Source organism: Anastrepha ludens, chromosome 3 (assembly GCF_028408465.1).
Source record: "Anastrepha ludens isolate Willacy chromosome 3, idAnaLude1.1, whole genome shotgun sequence".
In the NCBI taxonomy this organism is placed as follows: domain Eukaryota; kingdom Metazoa; phylum Arthropoda; class Insecta; order Diptera; family Tephritidae; genus Anastrepha; species Anastrepha ludens.
Window position 1 is genome coordinate 10,122,835 of NC_071499.1, and position 14,045 is coordinate 10,136,879.

The 14,045-nt window shown below is 35.5% G+C and overlaps 1 protein-coding gene across 4 annotated transcripts in view; it reads left to right on the forward strand.

Moving 5' to 3' along the window:
* The window catches only part of LOC128857000 (ubiquitin-conjugating enzyme E2 H), a 43,342-nt gene extending 32,906 nt beyond the window's left edge, over positions 1-10,436 (forward strand). For 3 of the 4 annotated variants that reach the window (XM_054092502.1, XM_054092504.1, XM_054092503.1), the window contains exon 2: positions 1,823-10,436. In XM_054092502.1, coding sequence (XP_053948477.1) covers positions 2,146-2,697 — 552 coding nt within the window. In that variant the 5' untranslated portion in view covers positions 1,823-2,145 and the 3' untranslated portion in view covers positions 2,698-10,436. The remainder of the gene's footprint in view (positions 1-1,822) is intronic. The other variant, XR_008453888.1, reaches the window with a different exon arrangement.
* The last annotated feature ends 3,609 nt before the right edge of the window (positions 10,437-14,045 follow it).

Here is a 14,045-nt window from a genome sequence, read left to right on the forward strand (position 1 = left end):
AGGATAAATCCTTGACAACCCGTCTTTTATTTGCTTCATAACTGCGTATAACCCCTTAAGGGGTTAGGGGTAGTCATAGGCCCAAAAAAATGATATTTTCAACAATTATTTTTTGCTTTATTTTACAAAAATAAAAACATAGCATTAATACTTCAAAATATCAAAAAAAATTTAAAAGTTATCGCTGTTTGTGGAGCCCATTTCTCTAGAAGTCCTTAGAGATTCATCTAAAATCAATAGGACAAGAGAAATTAGTTTTATTAATAGATAATCTTGTGCCTGATCGAAGCTTTTTTGTTTTCAAAACTAACAGTTTTGCGGCCTCAGGAAATATTTTTCAGATTTTCGAGAAAAAAATCAACAATTGTTAAAAAAAAAATCGAATTTTTTGAAAGAAAAAATCTTTGACCAGGCACGAGTCCTTTATGTTTTTCCAAAGGAGTATACATATTTTTGAAATCTACCAAGCGATTTTTAAGTTACTGTTATTACCAATTCCAAAAACATATATTAGTTTTGAGAAAAACGCATTCACAGTTTTGTTACTTGCTCTTGAACGCTCCGTAGCGCCCGAGCGGTCTTTGTTAATTGTTGAGTAACTCGAAAAGTATTTGTCGGACTCACTTCAAATTGTCACACAATACTTTTAAGATTTTATTATTTATGCCAAAAAAATCAAATTTTTTGAAAATTCTGACTACCCCTAACCCCTTAATAGCCGCTTGACTATCACTGAAAATGTTTGTCCGAGTATTAAGAGGAGTTAATTCCAGAGCTAATTCCGCTGCTTTTGGTGCGGCAAAGATTTATTTAAGAAATAGATAAGGGTTAAGGTATCGGCCTTTGGCACTGCGACCATATTGATCTATTGTGCACCCTATGCTGTCTATTGACTGTTAAGTATGGTTATGAATTGTGCCAGCTCCTTCTGAGGGAGTGATTGTAGGTCTTCATCTTTAAGCATGAACTTGTTTAAAAACTTTTTCCTTCTATGCGTCAACCCCGGACATTCGATGATGAGATGTTCTATAGACTCCTCATCTTCGCAGCAAAATCTGCAAGTGCTGGTGTTAGTTATGCCTAATGTATGTAAATGTTTGTTGCAGGTGAAGTGACCCGTGAGGGCGCCTGTGAGAGTGCGAATGCTCTTTTTGTTTAACGTGAGGGCCATCTTAGCTCTTTTAGCATTGAAACTTAAGAACTTTTTGGAGTGTCTTAGACCCTCTACGTTCAATGCTGATTTATTAGAGTTTTGGCCCTGTATTTTACTGTTTGTTTTACATGGGACTAGGTCCGATGAAATTTACATCTGCCCCTTTTTTGGTTTGAAAGTCTGTTTTTTCGTTGCAGTCATATCCCTCATGTCCTGGTACCCAAATTAATGAGACATTGTTTTTGGATGCCGGGTTATTGAGTGCCTTGTGGCATTCTAAGAGAGTTTTTGAGTTGTAGGTATAGCTATCTAAAGCTTTTAGAACTGATTGGCTGTCCGAGAGTATTCTAATCTAAGAAATAGATAGTGTGTAATTTTATTTTATTTTATTCGTTACAAAAGCTGTTATTTTACCGAAATCTTTCGTACTCGAGCGTACCAAGTCGCCAACGAATTTCTGCTTCATTCCAATGCTCGTTTTATTCCGCCCAATTCGTTTTCAAAATGTTCCAAGGCTTTCAAACAATTCCACTTTTGTTTGCTCTCCTTCCCTCTTCCTACTGTATTTTTTAAATATTTTCGGAGTTTCTCTTGACAAAAGTTGAGCAATTGTTTTTGTTTTTTATTCAATCATCTACAATATACAAATCTTCTTATGTTTCGTTGCAGTTTCAACACCAACAATAAGAAGAATTGGCAGAACTTATACGAGAAAACACTTCCTGAGAAATCGGTCGCTGTAGCTGTTGTTTTGTCGGGGTCACCAATACATCGCACCGGTTTCTCATTGTAGTTGCGAACGTCAACAGCGGGATTGCATAGTAACATAACGGCAACAAGGGGCAAAACAGAGAGGTGTGCGCGCTGTCTGTCATCCTTTTCCTCGGCACATCTGCCCACGCTCTACGCCGACAGGACGAACATTTGGCTGCATAAATCAGCAGGACTTAACATTCGGTGTAGAAGAGGATTAAACTGAATAAGGCAGTAAGATGTCATCCCCCAGTGCTGGCAAGCGACGCATGGACAATGACGTTATTAAACTAATCGAATCCAAACACGAAGTAACCATATTGGGTGGCCTAAATGAGTTTCATGTGAAATTCTTCGGACCGCATGGGACACCGTACGAGGGTGGCGTATGGAAGGTGCGAGTCTACCTGCCAGACAATTATCCCTTCAAATCGCCAAGCATAGGGTTCGTGAATAAAATCTACCATCCGAACATCGACGAATCATCGGGCACAGTTTGTTTGGATGTAATCAATCAGGCCTGGACAGCGCTGTATGATCTCTCGAATATTTTCGAATCGTTTCTACCACAATTGCTGACATATCCGAATCCAGTGGATCCGCTGAATCGGGACGCAGCGGCGCTGTACTTACACGAACCGGAGGAGTATCATCGCAAAGTGGCCGATTATGTGCAACGCTATGCCACCGAGGAGGCGCTGCGTGCGGCGCAACAAGAGCGAGAGAGCAGCGATAGCGAGTCGAGCATGTCGGACTATAGTGAAGACGAGGCCCGAGATATGGAGTTATAATATCGGTTTATGGTTAAGCTAATTATATGAATTTGAATTACATTTAAATACACAAATTACATATACACGCTCACACACATACTACCTACTACGTAATCTTAAACGTGCATACAACAAGCATACATAAAAACACACACACACATGCATACTACAATCCTACCTAATAAAAGGGAAGCAAAGCAAAGAAGTAAAAAGAATACAAACAAAAAAATGGATTATGAGGAGAAGAAGAGAAATGGAGAACTTGAAGACGACAGTTAAACGATACGATAAAGCAAAAAGTAAGCGCAAGTCATGTGTATATGTGACCACACATACATACATATAAATATATATATATATATAATTAAGCAAGATTGCGACGCGACGCCGCCATACGGGCAACTTGCATTGCTGCATAGCGACAACAACAACAACAATAACAGCAACAGCACGTCATTGCAACACTCAATGTTGTTGCCACATACATACATGCACACACACATATAAACAAATAAACCGAAGACAGCACTAGAATGCCTCGCCAGTCAGAGGAAGGCCAATGCCAATGTCAGGCTGGATGGCAACAGCAGCAATAACAATAGCAGAAGCAGCTGCAAAATGTCAAAATCAAAACTAAGCAGTGCAGTGCCCAAAATAGAGCAGTGCAGCAAACGAAGTGGAAATGCTGCTACAACAACAACACCAACAACAACAACAACAACAACAACAACAACAAGTGGAAATGCAGCGAAGCAGCGCATGATCCTTTTCATGGCCAACAGCAAAAGGAAAAGCAAGCCATTTCTACCACCCAACAACAATAACTATAGCAACAACAACAAGAGCTTCAACATTTATTCACCACAGCCGCAAGTTATTTGTGCAATAAACCAACAAACGAGCGCAACGGCGAACAGAGAGCAGCAACAACAGCGGCAATAGCAACAGCAGCAACAAAAGCAACAGCAGCAACAAAAGCAACAGCAGCAACAAAAGTAACAGCAGCAACAAAAGCAACAGCAGCAGCAGATGCAGAAGCTAACTGTCGCCACCAATATCACCAATAGCAGTAAATGCAGCAGCAGCAATAGCAGCAGCACAGAAAGCGCCGCTGCCACACAACTATCTACCATCACATGACGCACACGGCGAAAAATATGATTTATGTAAAATTTTTATTCAATTCATTTGTGGTAAATTTAAGCGCATTTGGAATATTGGCAAATTTTTTAATTTTAAGCTCTGATCTTTTGTAGCTTTTAAGTCGCCATTCAAAACATTCATATTAATATTTTTTTTTTTTGTAATTTAGTAAATTTTTGCATATTCAATTTGGTCAATGTTTGTAAAAGCAGCGTGAAAAAAAGAATAACAACAAATTTTAACCAAATATATGCATACATTTATTCTAGGTCTTTTTGAAATAGACAAACAAAAAAATTAAAAAGAAAATTAAACAAAATAGCATCAATTCGTTTTGCGTTTATTTATGATTTTTTTTTATCATTTTTTATCTGCTATGCAGGAGTATTCAAATTCTGTCGCAGTGGAATTGTGCAATGCGCCTATATTGAAAAAATGGTCGCCAAAACATTGAAAGTTTGATAGCGAACAGGCAAACTCTTGTAATTTTTGTAATAAAATTCTATAAATTAAATTTCGTATTGATTTAAGATTTTGAAATTTAGATTTCTTTGGTGGACAAAGCTTTTTAAAATTTTTATTTTCTTAGAATTTCGTTTATTCATTTGATATCAACTCTGTGTTGCGAATTAAAAAAATTTTTCAAAAAAAAAAAAAACTCAAATCTCTAAAAAGAGGTAAAGTATTGCTTAACCACTCGCAAGTGCGTAGGTTCGAAGCGCCAATTCTTCATTTTTATTGCTTAAATAAGTATGTACATGTGTACATAGGTATTTATTTTGTAAAATCCAATCCATTTCAAAAATATTGGAGTGCTGAGAAACCAAAAATTCCGCACGCTTTATCATTTTTGCTGGACGTGAATGTTTAGAGGCGCACAATTCACGTATATATTTCTTACAACTACGAGTTTCAGTATAGCAATTAGAGTTCTCATATTTTTTTCTCTTTTTTTCAAATAAAGGATTATCAATTTAGAGGTATCGGATTTTAAATTAAAATAAAACAACGAAAATTCAAATTGATTGGGCAACCTTTTTATTTTTGTGTGGAACTATTCATGACATTTATTGTTTGGAGATAATCCCTTTCAAATGTTAGCCGCAACGGCGCCGTAATTCGGTCATCCGTAAACACCAAATTTTACTGACTCGCTGGAGGACTTCGAACGGTCGGTCGATATCTCGTGAATAACTTTAGTAATGTTGGCTTCCAATACCTCAATTGAAGCTGGTTTACCCACAAAGCATTTAGACTTTACATACCCCCACATATAGAAGTCCGAAAGTGTGATATCTCACGATCTTGGTAACCAAATCACTGGTGCGAGCCGAAACGATGACGCAGTAAATCCATTGTTTGACGGGCTACATAGTAAGTAGTGCCATCTTGTTAGAACAAGGAGATTGTGGCACAAAAACGCCGTTTATCATGGTGTGATAGCGTTCGCTATTCACTGTTACATTGGCATCACTCTCGACTTTGAAGAAATATGGGCCGATGATTCCTCCAGCTCATAGGTCGCACCAAACGGTTGTTTTTAATGGATGTAATGACTGTTCTTGATTGGCTACAGGTTGCTCTTCAGCTCAAATACGGCAATTCTGCTTACTGATGTAGCCATTAAACCTAAAGTGGACCTTATCGCTGAACAAAATTTGGGTACCAAAATGTGGATTTGAGGCGAGTTTTTCAAGAGCCTAACGACTGAAATTATGACACTTTGGAAGATCGGCCGGCTTCAAATCTTAAATTAACTCTATTTTGTACGCTTTCAAACAAAGATCTTTGCGTAAAATCGCCTAAGTAGTGCCATAAGATAGACCAAGTTGTTGAGATCGGCGCCGAATCTATTCTTTCATGTTTTCGGCAAAACTCTCATTAACAGCCGCAATATTGGGCTTCTTCGAGGCACGTAATAAAAACGGCAATACTGCTGCACTGATGACAATTTGCAACACTGTTGCAGTTGCTCAACTGATACTTTTCTGATGTTCTGCAAACAACAAATTTTTGATTCCTGTTTCTTTGTATTCGCGTGCAACATTTGCCGAATTTTGGACACTTCGAACGTGATGCTTTTGACAATGTTGCCAGAATTTTACATCGAACGTGATACTTTCACAAATCATGTGACACTGCGGTAGTGATTGAAGCTCGAACAAGCCCATTCTCTTCATGCACACTGTACGTGGTCTAATCGGTCGAGTATCATCCAATAATGTAAAATTGTTCTCAATTTTGCCGATGGTTTGCCGGCTATGTACACCATAAGTCACAGAGCGTCAATTTTCGTAACACAATTTTACGATTTGTAAACGTTGTTGAGGCGTAAATCTTTCCATGATGAAATGTCTATGAATACTAAAAAAATTATGTATTTAGTTTTGGCAGTAGTCACGCGCGATCTGTCGAAAAAATACTATTGGAAAAAGTACCTCTGATCACCTTTTTTTATTACATATTTTGAAAGGGCAATATTATTGTACTAAGATCTAGGGAGAAGCAACACCTTATAAAACATGCATCGTTATACCATTTCTTCTATTAACTCGCGAAAAATGTTTCACGACTTTCAAAGTGACAAATAACAATTTACCGAAATATTTCTATAAAAAGTATATAAAAATAATATTAAATATTTGTATACGTGGTTTTGCTATTCATGAAATTTGTTTCATGTCCGACAACATCTAAAGTAGCAGCTGCAATTTCCGGTTCGTTTCAGTACTAAAACACAAAAGAAATAAAATTGGAGCCAATTGTTTCGTGGAGTAGGGAAGGAACATCGCGCGCTAGTTTTGTTAGAGAAATTGACTTGTGAGTACAGCTTCTCTTTGTTTTTAACGATATCTGATGCTGTATTCGTCGAAAACTGTTAAATGAGAAAATATTGGGCCCGAAAATGGGTGTGTTCGAGCCGCTCAATAATTACCGCAATACCGCAAACCTGTTGCTTTATTGATACTCTGTTGCTGATACTCAGCTGATAGTGTGCAGCAATATTGCAGACTTTATTTTGCGTCAAACGTGTTATTTAAAAAAATGGAAGTTTTATCATTTTTGATAGCAGATGAGCTAATGGAAAGGGGTGGGGATAGTTTTTTAAGAAACATGGAGAAAAACAGGAGGAAACGTTATTTAATTCATAACAATTCATTAAATTATTTTATTTTATTTTATATTAATAAAAAAGCGAATAAGAAAACATTTCATTTAGGTACATATTATCATTTTAATGATATAAAAAAACTAAATGCTGAAGTCTGTAAAAATACTAACTGAGTGAGATCACTTTTTTCAGATACTAAGATCACTTTTTTCAGATACCAAGTTCACTTGTTGACAAACTTATCTAACACTTCTCTGAGCTCCATCATTCTTGAAACTTTTTCTCTCTCTATTTGAAGCCTTTCTTTTTCCAATGCCATCGCTTCATTGTGCCTTATTTTTTCCTCACGAGCCTCTTTTTTGAAAACTCCAGTAACTCGCTGGCTGGTATTTTTCGTTTTTTATTAGGACTATTTGCCTTGTTTTCATATTCATTCCTAGTAGCATTACCATCGGAGTCAGTCTCGGAGTTATGATTCTCGTCTGGAGATCTTTGATATTCTCCATCATCCTGTACACTTTTGCTGCTTGAAATGTTTAGGGAACTCTGCAAATTTTGAGATGGAGGAGAAATGGAATGTCTTGTACCATAAATCTTGTCGAAATCATTAAAAAATTCCCAAGTGGTTGCATCTCTTCCTGTAGAATTGTTCCTCTTTTTTATTCTTTTATATGTTGCGTACATGTTTAAAAATTTTCGTTGCAACTGATCTCTTGTAGCGCTAAGATCTGGAGCATCGGTTTTCATTTTGTCCAGTACATTGCCCCAAAGGACCGATTTCTTCCTCCTCCCGCTACCAAATGCATTTTCCATGTCCACTCGAGTTCTGACCAGTAATTTGGTTTCCACAACGCTTAATTTTATGCTAAAAACAAATAATTAACAATATTACAACATAAAAATAACATATAACACAAAATTTACTTACTTTTCCTCCTCTATCTCGATTGCGCATTGAAAATTTGTATGTTGCGCTTGATTAGCTAGTGATGAGCAACAGATTGTCAACATTTCGCTAAACGAACGCGTGACGTTGCCAGTGTTGTCGAAATTTTATCGAAGAACGTCATGCTCTGTCATAAAAAGTAACACTGCCGCAACATTTGTGGCTCGAACACACCCAATATGTTTCACAAACCTTAGGTCAGCAACATGCTCTTGTCGTATAAATAATGCTTGATTTGCATGGGCATCTTATAGGCGCAACACATACCCAGCCATTTAGGTAATACTTCTATGTTGGCAGTACCAAAACAAGCAGTCAGCAAACATTCTGTTGTCACATATATTCACAGTTGCTAATACATGAAGAACCTGCGCATGCGTAAAATATATATTTTTATCTAAACTATGCACCTTTGATTGCTGAATCCAAGCCATTGCGCAGATAGGATAATGCCCATATAGGAGTATTCAATATATTTGTACAGCTACGTTTGGTACATTTGGTTATAAAAATGTAGGCAAGGGTATCCTGTTGTCAACATTAATAAAATAATGCAAAAAATATCCGGCCAAGCATTGTCACTCCAGCTACATTCCCTGTACCTGTACTGGGAATGTTCATGCGGCCACAATAAGAACAATAAAATCTTTAACGTCACAAATTTATTTATATTATATATTATATATTTTATATAATTTTTTTATTATTTTTTTTTTTTTTTATTTTTTTTATAATTTTTGTGTAGCAATTTTTTTATAATTTTTTTTTGTAATTGTTTTTTATAATTTTTTTTGATAATTTTTGTCTTGTAATTTTTTTAAATATTTTGTTATTATTATTTCTTTTATACATATTTTTTATATTTATTTTTATAATTTTTTTTAATAATTTTTTCTTTTTGTATTTTTTATTTATTAAAACTTTTTTTTTAAATTTTTTTTTATATAAAAAATTTAATTTTTTTAATTTTTTAAAAAAATTATTTTTTTTTTTAACTTTTATATTTTTTTAATAAACTTACAGGCTTACCGCGTATAATAAAAATTAGCGAAAAATTGTTTTTCTTGATTTTTTATGTGCCAACTTGAAATGCAAAATGCAAATTCTATATAATTTCATTAATGGAGTTTAGGCATCATGAATCAACTCCTATTAAAACCTTAACTGTTTCTTACTATTTCCATTTGTGGATAATCATAAAGACGTGCGCCACAAATTTATTTATTTTATATAATTTTTTTTTAATAAATTTTTTTATAATTTTTTTATAATTATTTTTATAATTTTTTTTTATAATTGTTTTTTAATACATTTTTTTTATACTTGTTTTTTGATAATGTTTGTTTTATAATATCTTTTTTATAACTTTTTTTTATAATTTGTTTTCTTATATATTTCGTTTTTATAATTTTTCTTATACTGTTTTTTAATAATTTTTTTTTCTAATTTTTTTTTTATATTTTTCTTTTTTATAATTTTTTTTTCTAATTTTTTTTTTCCAATTTTTTTTTTTTTTATATATTTCTTTTTTATACTTTTTTATTTATTTCTTACTAAACAGCCCCACACGCCCCTCACACGCATAAACAGCAGCCACACCCACCAAACAACGAGTCAATGTAAAATATGTAATTAGTAAAAGTAAAAATGTTTAAAAAAATCAGCTGCCCAACTCCAAAATTTGCGCTTGTAATTTAAAAAAGTAAAGTATTTTTTCAAATTTTTAAAATATTTTTTCATTATTTCAACATTTCTTACATATCTACACACAAAAGCTATGCAATAATGTTGCTGTCACTTAGTTACACGAAAAACAAAAACAAGAGAACACGAAAAACAAAACTGGCAGACAGCCAAAAAACAAAAAATACAAAAAATGGCGATGAAGGTGACTCCTTTAGCGTCAAGCGATTTATTATAAGAATTTTATTATTAACAATACTATTATTAAATACTTATATATAAATTGTATACTTATTTTAATTAAATTGAATTAATATTACAGTAATGAGACATAAACAAGCATAAATAATTATGTATTTACATCTGTAAGCGTAAGGAACTTAAGCAACGTTATAAAATACCGAAAAATCATTTGAAAACAGAACAACCAAGAGAGGAGTATTTTTATTTATGTAACACAGATCAAACAACAAAAGCAAAAAAAAAAAAAAACAATAACAAAAAACAATTTACTTAACAAAATCTTTAAATAAACCAGTTATTTACAGTTGGTCAAGCCGCGAATTTTGTTAAAGCGGAACATTTCAATTGCATCAGCATTCAAATAGAGAGTGAAAAATATAAATATGAAAATAGTGAAAAAAATAGTGATTGCATTAACTTTCAATTTTATTGACGATTCATTGTGTATTGCATGTAGGTATTACAAATACAGCCAACCACAAATACAAAGAGACAGCAGCCACGAAAACGAAAAAAACCACAATAATAAATAACAAAGCAACAAAAATACACAGAAACACAACAAAGCGTAACAGCAAAAGAAGGAAAAAAAAAACACAAATGCAGATGAAAATAAATTTACAAATTAAGTACTATTGGAATATAAAACAACAACAACATTAATAGAAGTGTAATAAAGAAGCAGACAAAAAATATATATACACACACATATATACATATATATGTATATATATATATATATATATTTAGATGTTAACTAACAGTTTTAGCAATTATTAATAACAACAATGAAAAGTAAAACAAACACACTCACATACACAGAACCAATAAAAGCAAATGAGGATGGATGATGGAAAATACATAAAAAGCATTGAAGCGAAAAAATAGTTGTAAACTGATAATAAAAAAATTAATAAAAATCCAACTGTGAAACATACAATTACATGAACGAAAATGGTAATGAAAATTTGAAGATTACAAACAGACATTCAAAAAACATAATTGAATAAAAATTGCAAAATACAAAAAATAAAAATGGGTTTTCTTTTGTGCTAACGGATCGGACTCGATCTATAAAGGGTGATCAGATTGTGCCCATTTACACAGGGAAATATTTGGAAGGGAAACATTTTATTAGGGGGTTAAGGATGGCCGCGGAAGAGAGAAGGGAATTTGTCTCCTGTACTGGCAACACGCTTTGTGCTTCTTATTCGTATTTTCAATTTTGAAGCAATTTTTGACAGTTGCTTTATTCGTTTTCTTCTTTTGTGGGAGAAAGTTCTCAGTTATGTGTTGGTTTTCAATCAAGCGGGAAAAAACAACGATGACAAACATCCGAACGCTGTTTGGGAAATGCAGGATTATTAGGATAGTAAATTAATTTAAAAAAGTTATGGGACATGTTTATGTTGAATTCTAATTTTTCCCCCATTTCTAGATACTCAAGTTAATTTTAAGTTAAGTATTTATATGTGCGGCCGCCGTGGCCGAATGGGTTGGTGTGTGACTACCATTCGGAATTCAGAGAGAGAACGTCGGTTCGAATCTCGGTGAAAGATCAAAAAATTAAGAAAAAGTTTTTTCTAATAGCGGTCGCCCCTCGGCAGGCAGTGGCAAACCTCCGAGTGTGTTCCTGCCATGAAACAGCTCCTCATAAAAAATATCTGCCGTTCGGAGTCGGCTTGAAACTGTAGGTCCCTCCATTTGTGGAACAACATCAAGACGCACACCACAAATAGGAGGAGGAGCTCGGCCAAACACCCGAAAAGGGTGTACGCGCCAATTATATATATTTATATGTGAAGTATTTTTAATATATTTTTTTTTACTCAAGTACAAAAATTTATATACATATATATGTAAATAAAAAAAAACAATATTTATTATTTAATTAGTTTGAGTTCTTCATTGAAATATTTAAAAAACTGTTGCGGACGCTCACCCATTTACATGTTAGCGGGTTGTAGAATATATCCAAACCAGAAGATGCTAAAGTAGTAAACGTCAAAATGTTGCCGAAAACAATTTTGCTCGTGTGACCGCGAATGAAACATGAAAAGAGAATTTCTAGTGTCTCCCTTCCAGATGTCTCCGTGTGTAAATCGACACATTCGAGGTACTTTTTCTAATAGGGTTTTTTGACAGATGACGCGTGGCTACTGTCAAACTAAATACATCCTTTTTTCTGCATTCATTGATATTTCTGATATTTCATCATGGAAAGACGTACACCTCAAAAACGTTTACAAATCGTCCAATTACGAAAATCGACGCTCTCTGAAAAGTGTTAATCGCACGCTCAGGCCAGAAATTTTGGTTAGCGATGTGGCCCATTTTTGGTTTAATGGCTACGTCAATAAGCAAAATTGCCATATTTGGGCCAAAGAGCACCTCGAGCCATTCAAGAACAGCCATTACATCCATTGAAAATAAACATTTGGTGTGGCCTATGTGCTGGAGGAAACATCGGCCCAGTGAATGGCGAACGATATCGCGCTATGATAAACGACTTTTTGATACCGGAAATTGAACCCAGTGGTCTTTACAATCTCTTGGTTCCTACAATATGGCGCTATTTACTATGTAACCTGTGAAGCAATGGATTTACTGCGTCATCGTCCGAAGTCCTAGGAGACAATTGCGGATAACATTTGAAGGAGATTATCTTTGAAAAATAAATGTCATGAATGGTTCTACACAAAAATAATAAAGGCTGCCCAATAAATTTGAATTTTTCGCTGTTTTGATTCAATTTGATATCCGATTCCTCTAAATAGATCATCCTTTACTCCCTAAAAAGAAGATATTGTAGAACTATGACAGCTGTACTGACGGGACATAGCTCAGTAGCAGCGTGGAAGATAGGAGTCTCGAATAGGAATGCAGAAAATATAGAGAGAAACTCAAGGGAAACTGTAGAGTACTATCTCCTTCACGGATATTCTGCGTTATTCAAACATACTTAAAATATCTGGGGTCTCCCATCTTAGTAGTTGGTTGGAAATGTCTCCATAAATTCGTAATAGCAACAGGCACCATGCGGATGGATTACTTCAAAACACATAACTAACGAACTCCATCTGGAATCGCTATGAACCGAACCGGTCTATGCGTCACCACAAGTCAACCAGTTCAACCTCACCTAACCTAATGGACGCCAATGCAAAACTTCAAGTCGGCTGACCCTAAACGACATTCATCGAGAGTAAGATACTAGTAGCTGCTGCAACTTTTACCTCATCAATGCCATAATCGAAAACCAATCATCCTAAGTTCAAAACGGAACAAGATGATGCAAGGAGTGTCACAGGTTTGTGCACTTTCACCCTGGCGCTTCAACTTCTATATTTAGAGGTTTCCCCAACCCAAGAGGGAGTTTCATTTGTCTCCTATACTGACAATTGTTCGCTAATGGTGTTCGGTAATGACATAGATGGCCTGTGTTCCAGAGTGAACGATTATCTCTCTAGCCTTTCTCGATTTCACTGCGAGGAATCTCCAGCTTTCTCGCACTAAATCCAATACAACCGCTTTAGTACCTGGACGAAGGGGGCCAAACTGCAGTTAAAGGCGAAAGTCGATGATGCACCAATACCGACAGTTTGCAAACCCAAACTTTTGAAGATCATCTTGGCCTGCTTGCTCTCCTTTTCGGCGCCCGCAACTTTAATTGCCTCCAAGGTCCAAAACAGCAACAAGGCTCTCAAATCGCGAGACGGTAGCATTTCCGGCAAAGGCAAAGAAATTTTGCTGGCGACATTTAAAGGAATTGGCCGGTCAGTTCTAAGTTACGCTGCGCTCGTCTGATCCCCTGGCATTAGTGACTCGCAGTGGGCAAAGTTTGAGACCTGTCAGAATATTGCACTCAGGGCAGCCACGAGATGCCTCCTGATGTCTCACCTGCAACACCTCCACAGCGAGGCTTCTATGCTGCCGGTTAGGGAGCGCAGTAAGATTATTATAGGCTGCTACCATAGGTATCAATCCTGCAGACAAACTTCGACAATAATGACGAGATGAAGGATCAGACACGACTACAACTACTGGATCGGACAGTTTACAGACAGAGAGTAAGGGACATTCATCGGAGTCTATACCGCCCGTTCTGCCACTCCCTTATGCAGCCATCAAAGCCACGGTTAGCAAACGGGCAACCACAAGTGAGCCTGGCAGGCTGAGAGAGGCTGCAGATGGACAAAATTGATGTTAACTGTCATGTTCGACCGATTGTCGCAGTTC